The sequence below is a fragment of the Schistocerca piceifrons genome, chromosome 4 (assembly GCF_021461385.2).
Source record: "Schistocerca piceifrons isolate TAMUIC-IGC-003096 chromosome 4, iqSchPice1.1, whole genome shotgun sequence".
Lineage (NCBI taxonomy): Eukaryota > Metazoa > Arthropoda > Insecta > Orthoptera > Acrididae > Schistocerca > Schistocerca piceifrons.
Window position 1 is genome coordinate 390,050,218 of NC_060141.1, and position 19,238 is coordinate 390,069,455.

The 19,238-nt window shown below is 43.8% G+C and overlaps 1 protein-coding gene across 2 annotated transcripts in view; it reads right to left on the reverse strand.

The window, feature by feature from the left end:
* The window catches only part of LOC124796256 (ETS-like protein pointed), an 820,436-nt gene that overhangs the window by 447,881 nt on the left and 353,317 nt on the right, over positions 1-19,238 (reverse strand). Inside the window, exon 4 of one of the 2 annotated variants that reach the window (XM_047260360.1) lies at positions 13,026-13,079. The exons of the other annotated variant lie outside the window; for it this stretch is intronic. Within the exon in view, the coding sequence (XP_047116316.1) occupies positions 13,026-13,079 (54 nt within the window). The remainder of the gene's footprint in view (positions 1-13,025; positions 13,080-19,238) is intronic. 2 annotated transcript variants of the gene reach the window in all.

The following is a 19,238-nucleotide window of genomic DNA, read 5'->3' on the forward strand; positions in this document are numbered from 1 at the left end:
TCGATTATACTTCCCGAAGATTGTTCCAATGTATATCAGTCCAGCATTGGCATCACCTGCAATTAGTTTAATGTGGACATTCCACTCTAAATTGGTGAGTATGTTTACTCCTTGATATTTAATGGATGTGACTGCTTCCAATGATTATTCTGCAATCGTTTAACCAAACAAGAATAGGACTTCCTGTCTATTTATACATAATGTGTTACATTTGTTGATGTTGAGGGATAACTGCCCATCCCTGAACCAAATATCGAACATCTGCACCTCATCCTTCCTGCATTCTGCTGCAGTTCGATAGCGTTGCGAGTTCTCTGCGTACAACAGCAACATTCGTGAAAATCCTAGTCATCCAGAAGCTCATTTATATACATATTGTGAACGGTACTGCTTCCATAACACTCCACTGGAGTATGACCAGGGTGACTTACGTCTGAAAGTTTTTCTCCTTTGAGAATGACATGCTGTGTTCGGTTTGCCAGGAACCTTTCAGTCCAGTCACAAGGATGGTCTGATATTCCGTGCGCTCTTATTCGCGAAGTGGCAGTGTGGAACTGTATGGACCGCCTTCTGTAAGTCAGAAACGTGGCATTAACCTCGGCGCTGGTATATCTGCTGTTTTCTGGGTCTCGTGTAAGAGTAGAGCGTGCTGGGTTTCACACGATCGTTGTTTTCGGAATCCATGATGATTCCTATAGGGAAGATTTTCGGTCTCAAGAAATGCCGTAATACCCGAGCATTAAACACTTTCCAAAATTCTACTAAATACTGTCAGCAACATAAGCCTATCATTTTGTGCATCTGTTCGACAATCTTTCTTGAAAATGATAATGATAATGACCGCACTTCTTCGAATCACTAGGAACGCTTTGCTCCTCCACGGACCTACGGTACACTGTTACTAGAAGAGAAGCATATTCACCCGCATACTTTATGTAGAATCGTATAAGTATTCCATCAGATGTAATAGCCTTTCATCTGTTTCGGATCTTTCTGCATCTCTCGGTGGTGAGAGACGAAGGCAGATGTATCAGGGCCTGCGTTTCATGCCGTGTGAACATTCCCTACACGACAATACTTGTACCATGGAGACCTATTGGCAAGCTAGATGCATTGAACAGCGTTCATATTACCTACGTCCTGTGATGTGCGTAACCAGAAATGCACAGTTGGGGCGATCGCTTCAGTACGTCATATGGAGGTGGTGGTTCAGAGTAACATAGCAGGGTATTGATTGATTGATTGTTAATGTTGTTGTTGTTGTTGTTGTTGTTGTCGTCGTCGTCGTCGGCTCCAGAGTTATATTGGTGAGTGACTTGCTGCATTGTGTCGTGCCATTCCGCAGGTCCGGTCGACGGCGAACCCTGTCAACAGAACGGTGTTGACAGCAGCTGTTTAATCTTCTAGTACGACCTTTAGACTATAACACGAGGAAACCCCAGTTCTCGCACGGATTCAAAGTTGTTCCACGCATTGGGGACTTATGATCTGGTAGCGATGGCGCATGTTCCATCCTGCGCACGACTAATGTCGCGCCGAAAGCTAGTACAAGGTCTGCCGATATCCCTAGCATCACGTGACACGCCGAATATTCCCAATCGACGAGGAGCCAAATGAACACGTAGAGAACTTGAGTCTTGCCACGTCTGTATTGCATTATTTTCTAACTCATGATATAGTGTTGTTAGACAATGACAAGACTGAAGATATACAATTACGAGACCTTCCTCAAATAGGAGGCAATTTCGTAAATAATGCTATCCAGATACGGGATAGATTCAAAGATTATTTTAATTTCGCGTAAGACAGTTTGGTCTGGAAAAGCGACAAGGTAAAAAGGAATGTCGTCGAAGAGAAAATAACTAAAATGTAATACTAAGCATGTACTCGTAAAAAATGGAGACCTAATAGTCCGTTTCACAAAATAAAAAAGTAATTTGTAGGTATTCGTAAGTTATGCTTACTCCCATTTCCTTGCCAATTTCTTTCCTGTTGTTGCTTTTTCTGGTACTATTCATATAATGTTCATTTTGAAGGTCATAACTCTGGATATCCAGTTACATACAGTTAACTTTTCCTCGTCTTACGCCATTTTGGTAAACAAACTTTTGTTTCGCATGTCAAAACAATTAAGATTTGAATGACGTGCAGTGTCGCCTCACTTACCGTACAAGCGAAAACAGAACTACGCGACGCCGCACGGAGTGTCACAGTCGGCCAGCTAGTCAATATTTTGCTTCGCAGTACTTCGCCGTGCAGTACGTTCTTCTCATACGATTTCATATAAACAGTACTCGGTCGCGTCGTGCCATGAGCCTGTGCTGCTGTCTTACCTTTAATCTACCAAGAACTTTCAGTGCTAACTTTGTTTGCAAGTATGAAAATTTGAAGGTAATAAAGGGAATAGACGTGAACCCTGAACTGAGATTTGTGGAACTCCTATTTGTACCACTAAACTTTACTTAACTCAATGCAAACAATGTTTCTGGTATGCGGGGCAACGCAACTTTTGGTGTAATTACACCTATCAGAAGAATGTCACAGGTTAGTTTTGTAGCTGTCAGAAAGCAGGGCCCAAAGGTAGCGGTGTTGTGTTGTGTGGTGTGCACGCCTTCGCTCCTCAGCGGCTTGACGCAAAAACGCCTGGGGCAGCCGGGCTGCAGCGACGAGTAAATCACATCTGGCTGGCCGATAGCGCGCCACAGTTCCTAACTCAGTCAGCGCCTCGCGCCGCCACGAAATACGCCGACAGGCGCCGGATAACGGCCTCCAGCGCCCACGGCTTACCCTCTTTTTTTCCGGCCCCTCCTGACACCGCTATCAGATCAGCCCCTGGTGGAATAGCTGTTAGAATGAAATGTGAAACCAGCCCGACGTGTGTTTTTCTCGGCAGTGGTAATTTGGACGCGGCCCGCCAGTACGTCACGCGTAATGACGTGTCCCCCGCCCTACAGACAAATAGAGGCACACCGCAGAAAGCAGGGGCCGCTTGCGGTGGCGAGCAGCCCGTAATTAAAACATACGTCTGCTCTGCAGTTTTGCTGTAACTTATCGCAAAGACCGCAAAATTAGATCGTATGTCGCTTCTGACAACGGAATATTCAACATTCTCTGTAACTTTCCAGCCCAACTAAATCACAATAGAATGTTTTTAACGTTCAAGATATTGATCGAAGAACAGAGAACTTGTAGTAATCCAGAACAATGTTACTAAAACAAAATAAATACCTACCAAAAACTTTTTAGGATTAAAGCCTGTCTGTCAAGGGCACCGAACACTTCAACCACGGAGCCGGCTGTACTTTTAAAATTCGCGTTTCTCGAATGTGTGTCTACTGCATAACGTAGAATTTCTTACAGCTACTGCGACCGTAAATATGTAAATGAAGCAAAGCTACATCCGCGTCGTAAGTGCTAGTGAAACCGAAGTGATATCTGCTGTTCGCCAGTCTCCAGTTTTTAATTTACATAAACGATGTAGGAGACAATACGATGAGACCTCTTAGGTTTTTTGCAGATCAAGCTGCCCTTTACCCTCCAGCGAAGTCACTGGAAGGTCAAAACGAATAGCAAAATGATAAAAAGACGTTAAATTTTTGTTGCAAGTTAAATATTAGAAGTTTACAGGTTGTCGATTCAACTAAATATCTAGGGATTACAATTACGAACCATCACTTAAAATTGTCGTGGAGAAGGAGATTCAAGGATTATTTATGTTTTATTGCCGGAACACTTCGATCAGACAACAAATCTGCTTAAGAGACTGCCAACACTCTGCTTATTACAATCAGTAAAATGGATAAATTAATGTTTACACTACGCTTGTCTGTCATCTTACGGAGTATTGCTGAGCGGTATGGCATATTTAAGTATTGACGGAAGACATTAAAGAAGGCCGAAGAATGGCAGCTTGTTTTACAGTATCACAAAACAGGGGGGGGGGGGGGGGGGAGAGCGACGGGTGTGATAAGCGAGATGGGATGGCAGGCATTAAAACAAAGGCCGTTTTCGTTGCAGTGGGACCCTTTTTACGAAATTTCAATGACCAAGTTTCTCCTCCAGCTCCCAAAGGTATTTTGCAAACTGAACACGGAGAAATAACCATCGTAATAAAATATCAGAAATCAAAGCTGACACGCAAGTTTTAGGCGCTTATTTTTCCGCACATTGTGTTCTCAGAGCTATTTTCAAACTTTTTCTCGATCGTTCTGATGTCGGATACAATGACAAACACACAAGTGTGAATTGCAGAGTAAGCGCGTACGTGTAAATGGGAAGAGAAATTTAGTTTTCGGAGAAGATTTTATTTTTTGCAAGAAAATGGAAAAAAACAGTTGTTAGTTTACAATGTTTTCTTTGCTAAGGGGATATACCAACAAAAATAACATACTGTGCACGCTCCATGCTTTTTTTTAAATTTATCTTTCAATGCAGCGATCTTCTCTGAGTAACAAGTGAAAATCGTTATTCAAATTCTCGCAATAAGAGGCAGGTGGCTTCAACGGAGAAGCGAGACCTTTACGCGAATGACAGATGACTCTATGTTATATTCTCTAGCACTGCTGGCTTCCTACTAGTTTTGAAGAACATTGAGATATATGCAGCAATTTTTACCCTACACGGTGAATAATAAATAACTCACGCACAACTAACGCGGCAACACTTAGCAGTCTCATTATTACATTTTATCGCCGGCCTAAGTGGCCGTGCGGTTCTAGGCGCTGCAGTCTGGAACCGCGAGACCGCTACGGTCGCAGGTTCGAATCCTGCCTCGGGCATGGATGTGTGTGATGTCCTTAGGTTAGTTAGGTTTAACTAGTTCTAAGTTCTAGGGGACTAATGACCTCAGAAGTTGAGTCTCATAGTGCTCAGATCCATTTGAACCAATTTTACATTTTATCACTACAAATATCTGCGTCATACATAACAACCTGACACAAAACTTACTATGAGTGTAATTTTTATCAACAACTCACGATAGCATTGATATACAATACAAACAATCTCTTTTCGAGTATTCTGAAGAGTCATAGAATACAAGGGCGAGCTGAAAAGTAATGCCTTCGAATTTTTATGTGAGAATTCTTTAATGCTTTTTAAACAGAACAAACGTTATTAACATTTGACATATTTATTCTTCATGTCTAAGTATTTGGAGCCGTATGTCGCTTGAGGGCTCCGCATTGTAGTGTGGAACACGGCATTGAGTAACGTAACTGTGTCTGTGCACGAGAAACAGCGTGCTGTAATCGAGGTTCGAATTCGAAGAGTTCGTCCACAGATGGAACACCCTCTCATTCAGCATGACGATACCAAACCACACACGAGAGCTGCGACATCTGCAACAAACCGACGCTTTGGGTTGACTGTCATCGGCCATCCTCCATACAATCCCAACCTGGCACCATCTGATTTTCATCTGTTTCCAAAATTTAAAGAACACACCTTCGATGACTTCACTACGATAACGATGAGTCGGTGCAGGTAGAGGCGAAGTTGTGGCTGCGTCATTCTAAAGTGACGGTATCAGCAAACTGATCTCTTGTTGGAAGATGTATGTTCGTCACCAGTATGACTACGTTGAGAAATAAATATGGAGACATGAAAAATAAAGATGTAAAATGTTAATAACGTTTGTTTTACTTAAAATGCTTGAGTTTTCACATAAAAAATTCGGAGGCATTTCTTTTCAGTGTGTCCTAGTCTCATGTATCAGGAAGAACAGAATTGTTTGTGCGAGACGACATAGCGCAGCAGTCGTTGGAATTAGTAATACGGCTGAACTTTTTTACTGTGCACATTTATGTGTCGTCTATGTCTAACAAAGTTAACTAACGCCACAGATCAAATATAAAAATAATTTCACCCAATACAATTAAAGTAGCTAAATGCTTCATTAATATGTGACGACAGCCATTTTTGTCAAATTTTGCAAGGTTTTACAACTTCGACCTTAAACAAGTGGGAAGTTACTCTCTGTCATAGAAGACTGACATCTTACACGTAAGATGAGAAGGAAGTCATGGTATGATGATAGCTGCATAAGTTGAAAAAATTTTACATAGTGATATCTTCCACGGATGCCGAGAACGAAGTCATGGTATGATGGTTGCTGCATTAGTTGTAAGGCTTTTACATCTTGTAGGGCTCATTATACTAAATTGTTTGTGAAATTACAGTTGTTAGTAGCGTGCTGGAATAAAGTTAAACGCATTTGCTGAAATCGAGATTTACTGCAATTGGAAAAGACGTCATAACAAAGATTATACCCGTTGAAGTACACGGCTGTGAAAGTGATCACAATAAGCGAACATGGATCTGCAAAAATGATTTGAGTAGTTGCGAAGTTAAACTTCGCATGCGACGCTCATTGCAGGATTCGCTAGACTGTTTCGTCAATCGTATTCCGTTAGACTTTGTCACATTAGTGTCACATATAGCTATGTCATATGTACTCATTTTAGGACCAGTATTGTATCGTATGGAACTGGGGACCTAGAAACGACGGAGAGGCTTCGTCCCCGCCATAGCCCTCAGTAGTTCACAACCACAACAGGCTACAGCAGTCCCCCCCCCCCCCCCCTCCGAACCCAGGGTTATTGTGTGGTTCGACCCTCAGTGGAAGCCCCCCGGGAACGTCTCACACCATACGAGTGTAACCCCAATGTTTGCGTGGTAGAGTAATTATGGTATACGCGTACGTGGAGAAAGTGTCTGCGCAGCAATCGCCGACACAGTGTAACTGAGGCGGAATAAGGAGGACCAGCCCGCATTCGCCGAGGCAGATGGAAAACCGCCTTAAAAACCATCCACAGAGTGGCCGGCATACCGGACCTCGAGACTAATCCGCCGGGCGGATTCGAGCCGATCGCAGGTTCGAATCCTACCTCGGGCCTGGATGTGTGTGATGTCATGTTAGTTAGGTTTAAGTAGTTCTAAGTCTAGGGGACTGATGACATCAGATGTTAAGCCCCACAGTGCTTAGAGCCATTTTAACCATTTTTGATTCGTGCCGGGGACCGGTACGCCTTCCCGCCCGGGAAGCAGTGCGTTACACCGCACGGCTAACCGGGCGGGCCAGGGCCAGCATACTTTTCAATCACGTAATTATCTTTTGGACTGTGAGTGGGGAAAGAAATGCTTCGCTTTCGGGTGGCGTGCCTTTTGTAGCGAGAGAGAGCCGTCGGTTAACTCACTTCGTCAACCGCGCTCACTGTGTGTGTGGCCCAGACTTGGCGTCAGTCTGAACGCATCACACCATCGAGCTTGTGTGCCGGCGAACGTCACCACGGCGGGCAAAGATGTCTAGTCAGCCTCGCCACCCCTTGGATGTAAGGTAGGTACAGGTTGAAAGTTGGACAGGGAGAAGGAACGTTTTTCTGGAAGTCGGGGAGAGAGGTTCGAGCCACACGGTCGGAGATGGGCAAAGAAGGTATCTGACGACCATCTGTGGCTATTTTGCAGCACTCTGCTGACTTTGAGCAGAGTTAAGCGTTCACATTCCGCAGTAGCGCGATCCGGAATCTTAGCAGTTACCTTCTCATATGTTTTGGATGTACAGCCGAGGTTCCTAATGTAGCTCCAATTTGAATTTGGATTCGTAAATCTTGCAACAGCGAGCTGCACAAATAAAGATATGTTGGCGCTGTTGCCTCCATGCAGTTTTCCTTCCATAGTATTCCTCCCACAGTGTTAGTCTTATCTATTTTGTATACCCAATAAGAGGTTCACTTGATTTTATTTCACTGCTAATCTCTGTCTAGTATTTGCGTCTTTTACGAAGAAATAATATCCTGCGAAAGGCAGGTTACTTATTAATTTTATTTCAGTTAAAAGCAAAAAAATTACAATTTGACTCATCTAGTTCAACTTTGGAGTAAATAAATATTTCGTTCAAAACAGACCTGACTTCGATTACAAGATCCTTAACAGCTTTCCTGGTTGGGTAGTCTAAAGATAGTCTGTTGTGCTTTGCGATGCTGGTGCTCTTGCGTGCAGTGTCCACATGAACGAGATGGCATCGTTGTTGCACTAACTGCAATACAAGCAGTTTGATCACTCGCGCTATACCACCTATTCCGAGACTTCAATTTAATAACTCCCTTCAACATCTTCGAGTTTATTCCTTAATTGTTCCACTAAAATCATGGTACTTAAATAGAGGATACAATGCTCCCTTGCGAAGTAGAGATGACAGACATCGAATCCCGCCTCGGTTAAGGTTCCGTATTTTTAAATGGGGCATTACGTACTGTGCCTATCCTAAAGTAATGACATAAGAGAAATTATTATTGTTGTGCATATGGTAACTAGAGATTTCTTAGAGACTATATAATATAATGATAGTCTCTAATATATAGTCTCTAATAGACTATATGTTAGAAACTATGCACAATCATTGTGCTAACAGGTCTGCTGATAGCACTTTGGAACCCACGAATGATTTCTTGCGAGGTTTTATAACCACCCCCCATAACCCTCGACAATCGCTGTCCATCAGTACATGAGATCTGCTTGGTCTTGGTGACGTATTTGTGAAGAGGAAAGGCAAATGAACAACCACAGCTAAACCAACACTTGGACAGCTTTAGAAGGGTTGAAATATCCCTGATGAATTTGTTACTCAGGTGCCTAGTCCACGTTCGCAGTCATTGAGCTCTCCTGTGCTCCTCTCGCGACGTCTATCAGTCAGTTCAGAATTACGTAGGTGTGTCGGGATACTTTTGATCAGACAGTGTGTGGTAGCAGCGCCACGAGACCACAGACAGAGCACGCCCCGCACGCGCAGGTGTGCGCCAGCCTGGCGGCGCAGAACGGGAGCTAGGCGCGGCCCGCGCGCTGGCCGCCCCAGGGTTTCCGGCGCCGCTAACGGCGGCGCTTCCTGCCGCAGAAACCGAGAGTTGCGCTGCTCTTGCTCACAGCACGCCACGCGGCCGCGTCTCGGCTGCCAGCGCCCACTGATCCGAGTTTCCGTACGCCGCACAGGTCGTAGTTTTGTCACCCTACAGGAGCCTTCACTATGACGACTACAGTCAACAAGCCACGACGTGGTGACTCACTTCAAATCACAGCTTAACATCTTGTCAGTAGCCACTCAACAGCTGGCGGACAATAATCCCACATCCATACCTAAGTTTGCCCTTTACTGATGGTTTATACCCCCCCCCCCCTTCCGTGAACTAAGCATACGCCTCAAGATAGTATATTGTCTCGAAAAGCGAGTCCCTCCTCATGCACTTGTGAAGATATCAAGATTTGAAGTATACAGTTAATAATAATAATGATGGTGATAATAATACGGGATTCAACAGGGTGGTTATTAGTCCCTTTACCTTAATAATCAACTAACGATTAATGTACAGTCACTCGGGTCAATACTGTGACGATAGAAGATAAACTGACAAAAACATAACGATGTTAAAAGAAGATACAGTAAACGCAAAGGTGAAGGTGAAGGTGAAGGTTGAATAGGGGAAGGAAGTGGGTGACAAAGGTTCTCCTCCCCCCCCCCAATACGAATTGGGGAGAAATGTGTGCCTCGTGACTCTCTCTTTCTGCCTCCTCCGTACCGATACCAGGAGAGGATACACAAAACGAAAAGAGTCAGTCTGTGTATTGTAGGTGATATGGACGAATAACATGTAGACAAGCATAGGTTTCAAATTAAAGGAAGTAAGATTTGGACTTCATGCCCGGGGGCACAGGTGGAACTGTATAGTAATTCCGTGAGTAAGAAGAAAACACTTGAGACCGCAGCCCCTCCGCCCCCTCCCCCTTCCATCATCGTTTACTGGAGCAAAAGAAAATACCAAAAGCAGGAGCTTTCCCCTTCTCATCTCCACAAGTATGTTAGCTAATGCAGATAGTGTGTCCACAGAGAAATTAAAGACGTAAAAATGACTGTCTGTGTGTGTGTGTGTGTGTGTGTGTGTGTGTGTGTGAGAGAGAGAGAGAGAGAGAGAGAGAGAGAGAGAGAGAGAGAGAGAGAGAGAGAGCGAGCGCAGTGATTATGCGCTTGGGGTAGATTCAGCCGCCTAATTGGAAACGTTTCCCTTCCTCGCGCACATTGATACCTTCCCTTCGCAAATTGCTGGTGACTGTGACGAAAGCGTATGGCGCTCTTGTGTCGCGTCTGTGTTACTGCCGACTGTGTGAAGGAAGGGCAGATAGTCTCGTCTGCTCCAATACGACCAAGGAGCTCCCGAGCTTATCCTTTCCTTCCGATGCACGGACACCATCAACAGCGTCGGATGTCCTCATTCCACGATATTGCCGAGAGGTCTGGAATTTAACCGAGGATACTGGCGCAATGTCTGATGAGCACACCACCTATCCTCTCCTCACCAGCCACGTACGGGCAATGATAATTATTCCCTCCGCCAAGATTCGAATCTGCTACCTCCGAGTCGATTAAAAGCTTACTCTTCATTCACGTAACTCTCTGTAATACCACTAAAACCAATCCAGTCGAATCCCAAGATGACTGGTTCAGTGAGATCACGCACAGTTCTTCCCCCGTATTACTAAAATACGTCAATGCTTCATCTAGAATGACCTCAACATTTACGGGACACTTGTTCATAACACCGCGTATTATTTTAAAACAAGGGCTCATTCTTTCATGAAAGCACTTTTATGTGTAGTTCGAAACAGTGCTCATCGTAGACAGAATGCGGTCCCTGCATGGCTATCCTTGTAAAAAGTCCGTCGGCGAACGACGCAATGGAAGATCAGCAATGAGTGACGTCAGGCAGATTGTACTCTTACGTCTTGTGTACGCGCCTCTTTTTAATTGTTCGGTTTCTCCTCTTCCGTAGTACACCAACTTTCGTTCGCTTTGTGCCAGACACTGAGAAAGGGCCGAATGAAACACTCTCTCTCTCTCTCTCTCTCTCTCTCTCTCTCTCTCTCTCTCTTCTACCTGCTTATTTATTTATTTATGTCTCTCGCAGGAAAACAGGAAAATATACATCAACTACAATTGTCAGCAGTGTGTTGGGTATGGAGCGCTTGTAGAGGACTGACAGTATACATCTTATTAGGAACATTCATCGGCTGTGTCAGCTGTAATAAATTACCGTCGCTGATACAACCTGGGACTAAAAGCAAAATAATATTACACTTGAATCCACAAAGTGGCACTGCAGGCTGAGTGAAGCATGTTATGATTATGGTTAATCCGAAACTCCGCTGCGCTTAAGTACTGTAGATCGCAATAAGGTACTACCGTTTATTGTTTAATTCTCACCTTATCCTCTTACTCCTTTCCCTTACCAGAAGTAATCCATGCTCAGTTAGCCACGGATCCGCCAAGGAAACATGTTTCAATACAAAATCAAACATAAAAACAGGCAGGTGGAAAGAAAATTAAGTTGTGTCGTTTGCAGCATGTGGGGAATAACATACATGGCACACCCATGACAACGACAATCTAACGATACAAAACCGAGATTACATCTATTCTACGTGAATAACATTACGAATTAGTCAAAAGATTTTCAACCTATTTTAGATTCTTCAGTTCCAGTGCACTCAATAAAATACTATCTTGCAATCACTTAATGCAAATACATCATCATCACTGATGGAGCTCATTTTATTGACTAGTAACAAAGTATTTACGTCGACGACGGCAGAAGTGCATATGTTTTTTTTCCGGTATTCCTGATGTAGCCGACCAACAGACAGCGAAAGAACTCTATCACCATTTCCGATACAATCGAAATGTAGCTTATGTTCAGAGCTACAAAAAAATAAAAAACGAAGAAAATAAACTATCGTGCCGAAAATAAATTGAATAGTATACGCAAAAAAATAAAATACGCAATAGAGTGAGAATGTTTGACAAGGAAATGAAGGCAAAATCAAATCTGCTCGTGCCCAAGTCATCAGCGTTGCGTTTAAGATGAATGTACGCAATAAAAGTTTTCCTTCAGTTTTTAGGAGTTAACCATATTTCTTGAACACGAGTACGTACTCGTAATTTGGTGCTCATAACCGAGTTTTTTTATCACCTACCTATAACAGAATGCTCTCGTATAACTACTGTAGAAAATTAATTCTAAGCTGTTGCCAACATTCGTAATAGTGTGTCAGTATTACCTTATTTCTTTTCAACAGAGGTTATACTATAGAAATCAAACTGAAAAATCATACTTTTTTATTTATCATTGTACACCTAGCCGGATATTCCTTAATATTCCTCATTTATACTAAACTGGTGTCTTTCAGTCATTTTTCACGGTGTTTCTTTAACATTTATTTATCCCATTGTAGCCTGTCACTTTAAACTCAAACTCAGCTGTACTCATCCTTATACAGATTCTTACATAAATTATGCAATACTACCACCTACAAGATACTACCTCTGTCACCATCACTATTTCTACTATTATTAATAATAATTAGAAAAAGTAATTACTTCTAAGGTTTTCTGTTTCCTTGAACAGTAGGGGTCCATAAAAAAATCAAGATTCGGTGTCAAGAAAGAGAGACTCGTTTTACCACCAAAAAATGAATCGCCCTGTTTACCAGATAAAGGACTTACTGAAGTTTTAAGTGCAGTATAGAGAAGTTCACTGAGACGTCGGCATGCGTTCGTATACGGCAACAGAGTTGGGAAACTCCTTGGGAGTTGGCAATAATATTTTTCCGTGAGACGGCTTTGGAGGAATGTTGAGCGAGAATCTAGTAGTAGGAACTAGGGGGGGGACTTTGCCCTAGTGAACGGCGGAGAGCTCGCCAGCTGCGTCGCCCGTGGGCCGAATCGCCAGCGGAGCGCCATCGGCCGCAAGTGGTGCGGAACCCGCCCAAACTCCATTACGTTGCTAATTGCGTGTGGAGAGACGTGGAGGAGAGGGATAAAAAAATGTCTCCGTCGCCGTCTGCGATATTGCGTTAGCCGCTGAGGACAGACAAACAGAATTACCAGTCGCGAGCAAACTTAATAAACGGGGCGCAGGGGTTAATTGTATTGCTCTTAAAAGCCCCCGGGAGGAGCCGTGGGCGCCCGAGCTTTTACCTACCTTTTAATTGTTGCACGCCACCGCTTTGGTAGGGGCCACGCCGCGAGTTCTCCCCTGCAACAAGCCAATCACAGAGGGCGTTAGAGCGCCACCGGCCAATGGCAGGCCGGGCAAGGGACACACACACAGACAGAGTATCCGGCGAGCGAAGAAAACACGTAGAGGGTGGAAGCGACCCACGAGACTCTTAAAGCCTGCTAACAAATTCATCGGTGATAACTCCTCGAATGGATGTCTTCCGTAACGCCTACTTCCCCATCACTCGGAGGAAAAATTGTTTTACTTTACGCACACAACCACTACGAAACTGTTCTCAAGAACGCTCCTTCCTTGCCATTTCCTCTGTTTCAAAGTCACAGGTGTCAAAGTCAAAAATCCAGCCAGGAAAGAAAATACATAGCCATTTCGGATCAAAGAACCTCCATATACAGAACGTTACTTAATGATTAAAATGAAAAAAATACACACTTTTAATACTTAACGATGCAGGGCCGTTATTAATGTATTAGAGTGCTCGAATGCATATAGAAAAATCTGGGATATTTCAGTTAACGACAGGCTGGTCGTCTGGTTTTGTGAGATTCCAACATCTACACCCATGAGATTATTTCAGATCTCTATGCTCAGTGCGTGGCCGGGGAAAATCCATAATGCTACGAGTCGTTTCCTTTCTTGTTACATTTATCTAGTTACAGAGTGGATGGGAACAAGACATTCTGTAAGCTTCGCTTTTATACATCTATATTGGCCTTAGGTGAAGTACACAATCGAGGTTGCAGCGTAGTTTCATAGACAATATAGATATTTAAAATTGCACAGTAACCTTTTGAGAAAGTCCGTTGCCGGTCTTCTGACAATTCCCATTGAGCCGTGGCGGCTCGTTTCACCTCCCCCTACCGATAGCTTCTAACTGGCGTCTCAATAGGTAGCAGTATAATCACTCTGCCGTCAGTCGTAAATGCTGGTTGACCAAACCTACCAGTAAGAAAGCTAGCAGCTGCCTCTTAACAGCTTCGATGTCTTCCTTTAATCCGACCCTACAGAGGTCGGAAATACTCTAGCAGTATTCGAGAATGGACACGCTCTCGTTTATGGAAACGCTAAGTTTTTCTAGAATTCCCCTAATCAACTGAAGTCAACAATTCGCCTTCCCTACAACCGATCTAAACTGCTCGTTCCATTTCATGTCCCTTTGCAAAGTTACTTCTAGATATTTAGTAGATGTAACTGTGTCGGCAGCACAGCGCTACAACTATATTCGAACAGTACAGGATTGTTTTGCCTGCTCATCTGCAGTACCTTATTAGTCACACGGAATAGATATTAACTCACATTGCATCCTCCTACAGTTACTCAACGACGCGACTGCCATATCGCTGCTCAATCTATCTGTCAGGTAGTTTATGTACATAAAGAACAAGAGCAGTGCTATCAAACTTCGCTGGGACGCTCCTCACTATACCCTTGTCTCTGATAAACACACACTGTCCAAGACAACGTAATGGTTTCTGCGGTTAAATGTTTTCACAAGACTCTCACAGCCAGAGAGCCTATTCCATATGATTGAACCTTCGTTAACAGTTTGCAGTAGGGCTCTATGTCAAACGTTTTCTGGAAATCTAGGAATCTCCCTGTTTCCCTTCATCCATGATTCTTAGGACATCGTACGAGAAAACTACGTCCATGCATTTTCATCGCCACGTAAGTCAACATATTTTCAAATGGCTAGCTACGTTTAATCTGTGACCTGTTTTTCGTTTAGAATCGAAAGGACATTACAGTACTTTGTCACAAGTGCCGGGTCCCTGCTAAGACATTCTTTTTATCACACCTGAAAAAGTAGGTTTGTTTCACAACGCTACTACCGCAACAGCGAGGCCCTTGCAGGTACTGAAGATGCAGGCTGCGGAAGTGAAGTAACAGGAAGCCAACAACGATAACACGACTTCTCGGTCGTCTGGCGTGTGGCGACACATCTCCGCTAACGAACACACACTGCCCAGCGAGTGGCAAGACTCTACGCAACGTTTCCGCTACGTGGCCGTCACAACTGCCGACAAGTGTGTCCTACAATCACATTTACAGTTCCATCACAAGGGAACACCTCCGACAGACTAACGCAATGCCTGCTGCGAGTTTCACACTGTCGACAAATTGATATGTCTAAGGAAAACATCGTCCGAGTTAAGATACGACCAAAGCGTCAGACTGCTAGCGGAGCTAAAAGAAATAAGTCAACATCATGATGGTGATGAAGCAGCCAATCGAGGTAAGTTCGCAGCTACATTCCTGATAACCATAGCGTGCGTCATAATTCAGAATTAAACTGCAAATTTGTAGACGGTGTGTGAGCGTCGTTGTTCGTCGTGGTTCAAGCTACGATGCTGAAGAGTAACTGTGGGGCTACATACGTACATTACCCAACAATTAAATATTGTTAATGGAAGTGAAATGAGAGCTATTTGGAATGCTCGAAAATATAAAAGAAACATGTTTTATAAGAATTTGACAGCGTGGGCGGAAACAAAAATCTGGATGTTGAAGTAACGTTACGGGCGACGTTACGAAGAGAGTAAAATAATGTGTTCTGAAAGATGACGTCAGTGTTGCATGTAGGGAGGTGGAGGTAATAAATAAGGTCAACTAAGACGGACACTGAAGTGTGAAGAAATTAACGATAGGCTATTTTGAAATGATTTTGTAAGAGCAGAAGTAAGAATAAGCGTATCGGGTTTGAGTGTGTTCCTCCTAAACATTAGTCCAGTATTTTAGCAGTTGCGTCACGTATCTTCGAACTCGGGAAGTCAAATCTGTGGTGTGAGAGGGAGAAAATAAGACCAAAGAGGAAGCAGAAGCGTGTCAGTCGGGGTTGTTTTCCCCCTGGAAAGAGTGGCTGGTAATTGTGTGGGGCGACAGCGCTCCCTGCTGCGCGGTGCCAGTTGTGACAGCAACCCCCCAGCGAGCCACTGCCGTAAACAGCGAGGGAGTCCCGCACAACAGGTTGCTCCCCAGGCAGTCGCCCTAATGATCTCCGGGGCGCGTAGCGGACAGGCCGACTAAACGTCCAGATACCGCCACCACTACAGACTTAGCCCCTAATCTCGAAGCCGGCCACGGTAGCCGTGCGGTTCTAGGCGCTGCAGTCCGGAACCGCGGGACTGCTACGGTCGCAGGTTCGAATCCTGCCTCGGGCATGGATGTGTGTGATGTCCTTACGTTAGTTGGGTTTAAGTAGTTCTAAGTTCTAGGGGACTGATGACATAGATGTTAAGTCCCATAGTGCTCAGAGCCATTTGAACCTAATCTCGAAGTAAGAGAGCAACAGTATTTAACGGAAACGGTATTATATTAAGCGATTTTGGGGGGGAGGGGGGTCGTCTCGAGCATCTGTTTGTACCATCTTCTGATGTGCTGCGGAGGGTACTTTGTGTGCTATTGTTACTTTCCCGGTTTCCTGCTCCAGTCACGAATGTTATGCGGGAAGAACGATTGTTGGTAGCTCTCCGTGTCAGCTCTAATTCTCCAATTTTACATTCATGGCATTTTTTCAATATACATATTGATCCACTTTTCTAGGAATGTATGCTCTCAGATTTCAACAGTAAACCATGTACTGGTGCGTGAGACCCTTCTTGTAGCGTGTAAAACTGTAGTTGGATTAGCACCGCCGGGACGCTTTCGCGTTTACCAAACAAACCTGAGACAAAAGGCGCGGCTCTTCTTTGGGTCTGCTTAATTTCCTATATCATTTATACCCTTTATTTCTTGTGTCATTTCTGTCTGGTAAGGATCTTGCTCACGTAATCGGTAGAAAGTGCTACTTGCTACCTCTAAGAATCCTTCCAATTGATGTGTTCGCCATCTGCCGGTCCTTCGATTAGTTTTATGTATGTGGTCGTTCGACTTTAAATCTTTCCGTACGGATACCCCTGGGTGTTTAACGGTTGTGACTACACAGTTGCAGAACAATAAAAGAAAGCAATCATAAATAACTGGTCTTTTCGCCTACTTACGCACAATGCGTTACTGTTTGGGTAAAACTGTCGGTACCTGCTCTACGTGTAGATCCTCAGCTAGGCATTCTTGCAATATAACTGATTGGAACATCTTCAGTGGAAATTTTGAAGCTAATATTACACGATGCACGAAGCTTTTATCGATCGAGTAGAGCACATCTGGGTCGTATAGTTGTAATAAGCAAGAAACGAGACTTCGCATTACTATGACTATTTGATGAAGCAAATTTGTGACAGATTCTGTTTCATGAGCTGCGTCCTTACACTGTTGCACATTTCAAAATATTCCGTCAGTTCAGCAGCTGTAAACAAGAAATTCACTAGAAATATGACGTTGTTGCAGGTGGAAAAAAAAATGTAGGAGCTCTGGGGAAAAACCACGAAAATGAAGCAGTAAATTTGTGCACTTAGAAAATATTATGTTCAATTAATGACGGTCGATTTAAAAATAGCACTCACTTCAATCCACACACGTGTATACTCCTTGCTTAAAATGTTCGAAACATTTCTGCAAGCTATTTAATGTATGTCAGTGCTTTCAGTGACTGCTCAGCAATAACGTATCTTTTCTCTTATTTATACGCAATACAAGACATCTGTTTACGTCAAATCTCAAACACGGCGCCAAGTGTTGGTCTTTTGCAGGTCTTCCTTGATATCAGTATAATTTTTTAGTATACTTCTCTATACACTGCAGCCTTATCTGCAACCGACTCCTGGAGCTTCTGACCTGATCTTCAATGTTATTTAATTATATGTGACTAAATCGATCGTCATTATATCTCCGGAATGTTTGGGACTTCCATCGTAGGGTCTTTGGGCTACTCAGTTAAAAATGTGAGAACAGGGTGGTCATAATCGTCGCTGATGTCGTCAAGGCGTAACTGCTATCGACAGTTAATAATAGTAATGGAAGATTCTATAAGCTACATTTGGCATTTAAACTGTGACAATGGACAAATTAGTTGCATTTGTAAGTACCATTTTGTGCTCTGTTGATGAGCAGGAGATCGAGTATATTGTGGACTTACGTGTATCCAAACATGCAAATTGTGTATACTGAAACAGCCTTCGCGATTAAACAAAGCCTCGTCGGTGTACAGGACATGGGCCGAATATTATGGGTGGAGGGTAGTTGTTTTAAAAACCAATTTGGGAACGGCACGCATTGAGGAAAATCTGCAGGTGCTAGTGCTGACAAGCGCTGAAGCTGGAAAGGATGCAATTTCTGGTCGTGTAACAACGCTATGTCTGACGCCAAGGATGTGTGAAACACGTTGTGTACTTGTAGATAGAGCGTCGCAGCATCTCATCTTCTATTTCGGGAGTTAGCACTGTTTGATTCCGACTTGTATTACGCTCACTTGCACGGAGAGTGCCTGTTTCAGATATCAGGCGATGTAGACGTCCGAGTGTTCGGTGTTGTAGAACCCGCCGGTTAGGAAACCGCTGTCTATACTGTCTCACTGCAGTTCGTCCATTTTCATTCACAGACCCGTATACCAGATGTATGTCAGCCGTTTCAGTGTACGTAAACCGCTTCACGTTCACTGTTGTTACAAGGCGGTAACGACTGCGACTGAATCTGTGTGTTTCCAAGGACACATCAGAGCCAAGCATCCGCACAAAGAGCAGTTTTCAGTGTCAGAATCACCAACAAAATGTTCCCTAGCATTACAAGTTGACATCAGAGGCCAAATGCTCCTTGTCGAAACATATTTGTTTTTATGTTCTCTATATCCTGCATTAATTTGAGTGAATAGTTTCGGAACACCGTCTATATACTCGATGGTTACACATTGTACACACTTAGAATGAAATTTTCACTCTACAGCGGAGTGTGCGCTGATATGAAACTTCCTGGCAGATTAAAACTGTGTGCCGGACAGAGACTCGAACTCGGGACCTTTGCCTTCCGCGGGCAAGTGCTCTACCAACTAAGCTACCCAAGCACGACTCACGCCCCGTCCTCACAGCTTTACTTCTGCCAGTACCTCGTCTCCTACCTTCCAGGAGAGCTTATGAAAGTTTGGAAGGTAGGAGACGAGGTACTGGCAGAAGTAAAGCTGTGAGGACGGGGCGTGAGTCGTGCTTGGGTAGCTCAGTTGGTAGAAGAGCACTTGCCCGCGGAAGGCAAAGGTCCTGAGTTCGAGTCTCGGTCCAGCACACAGTTTTAATCTGCCAGGAAGTTTCATTG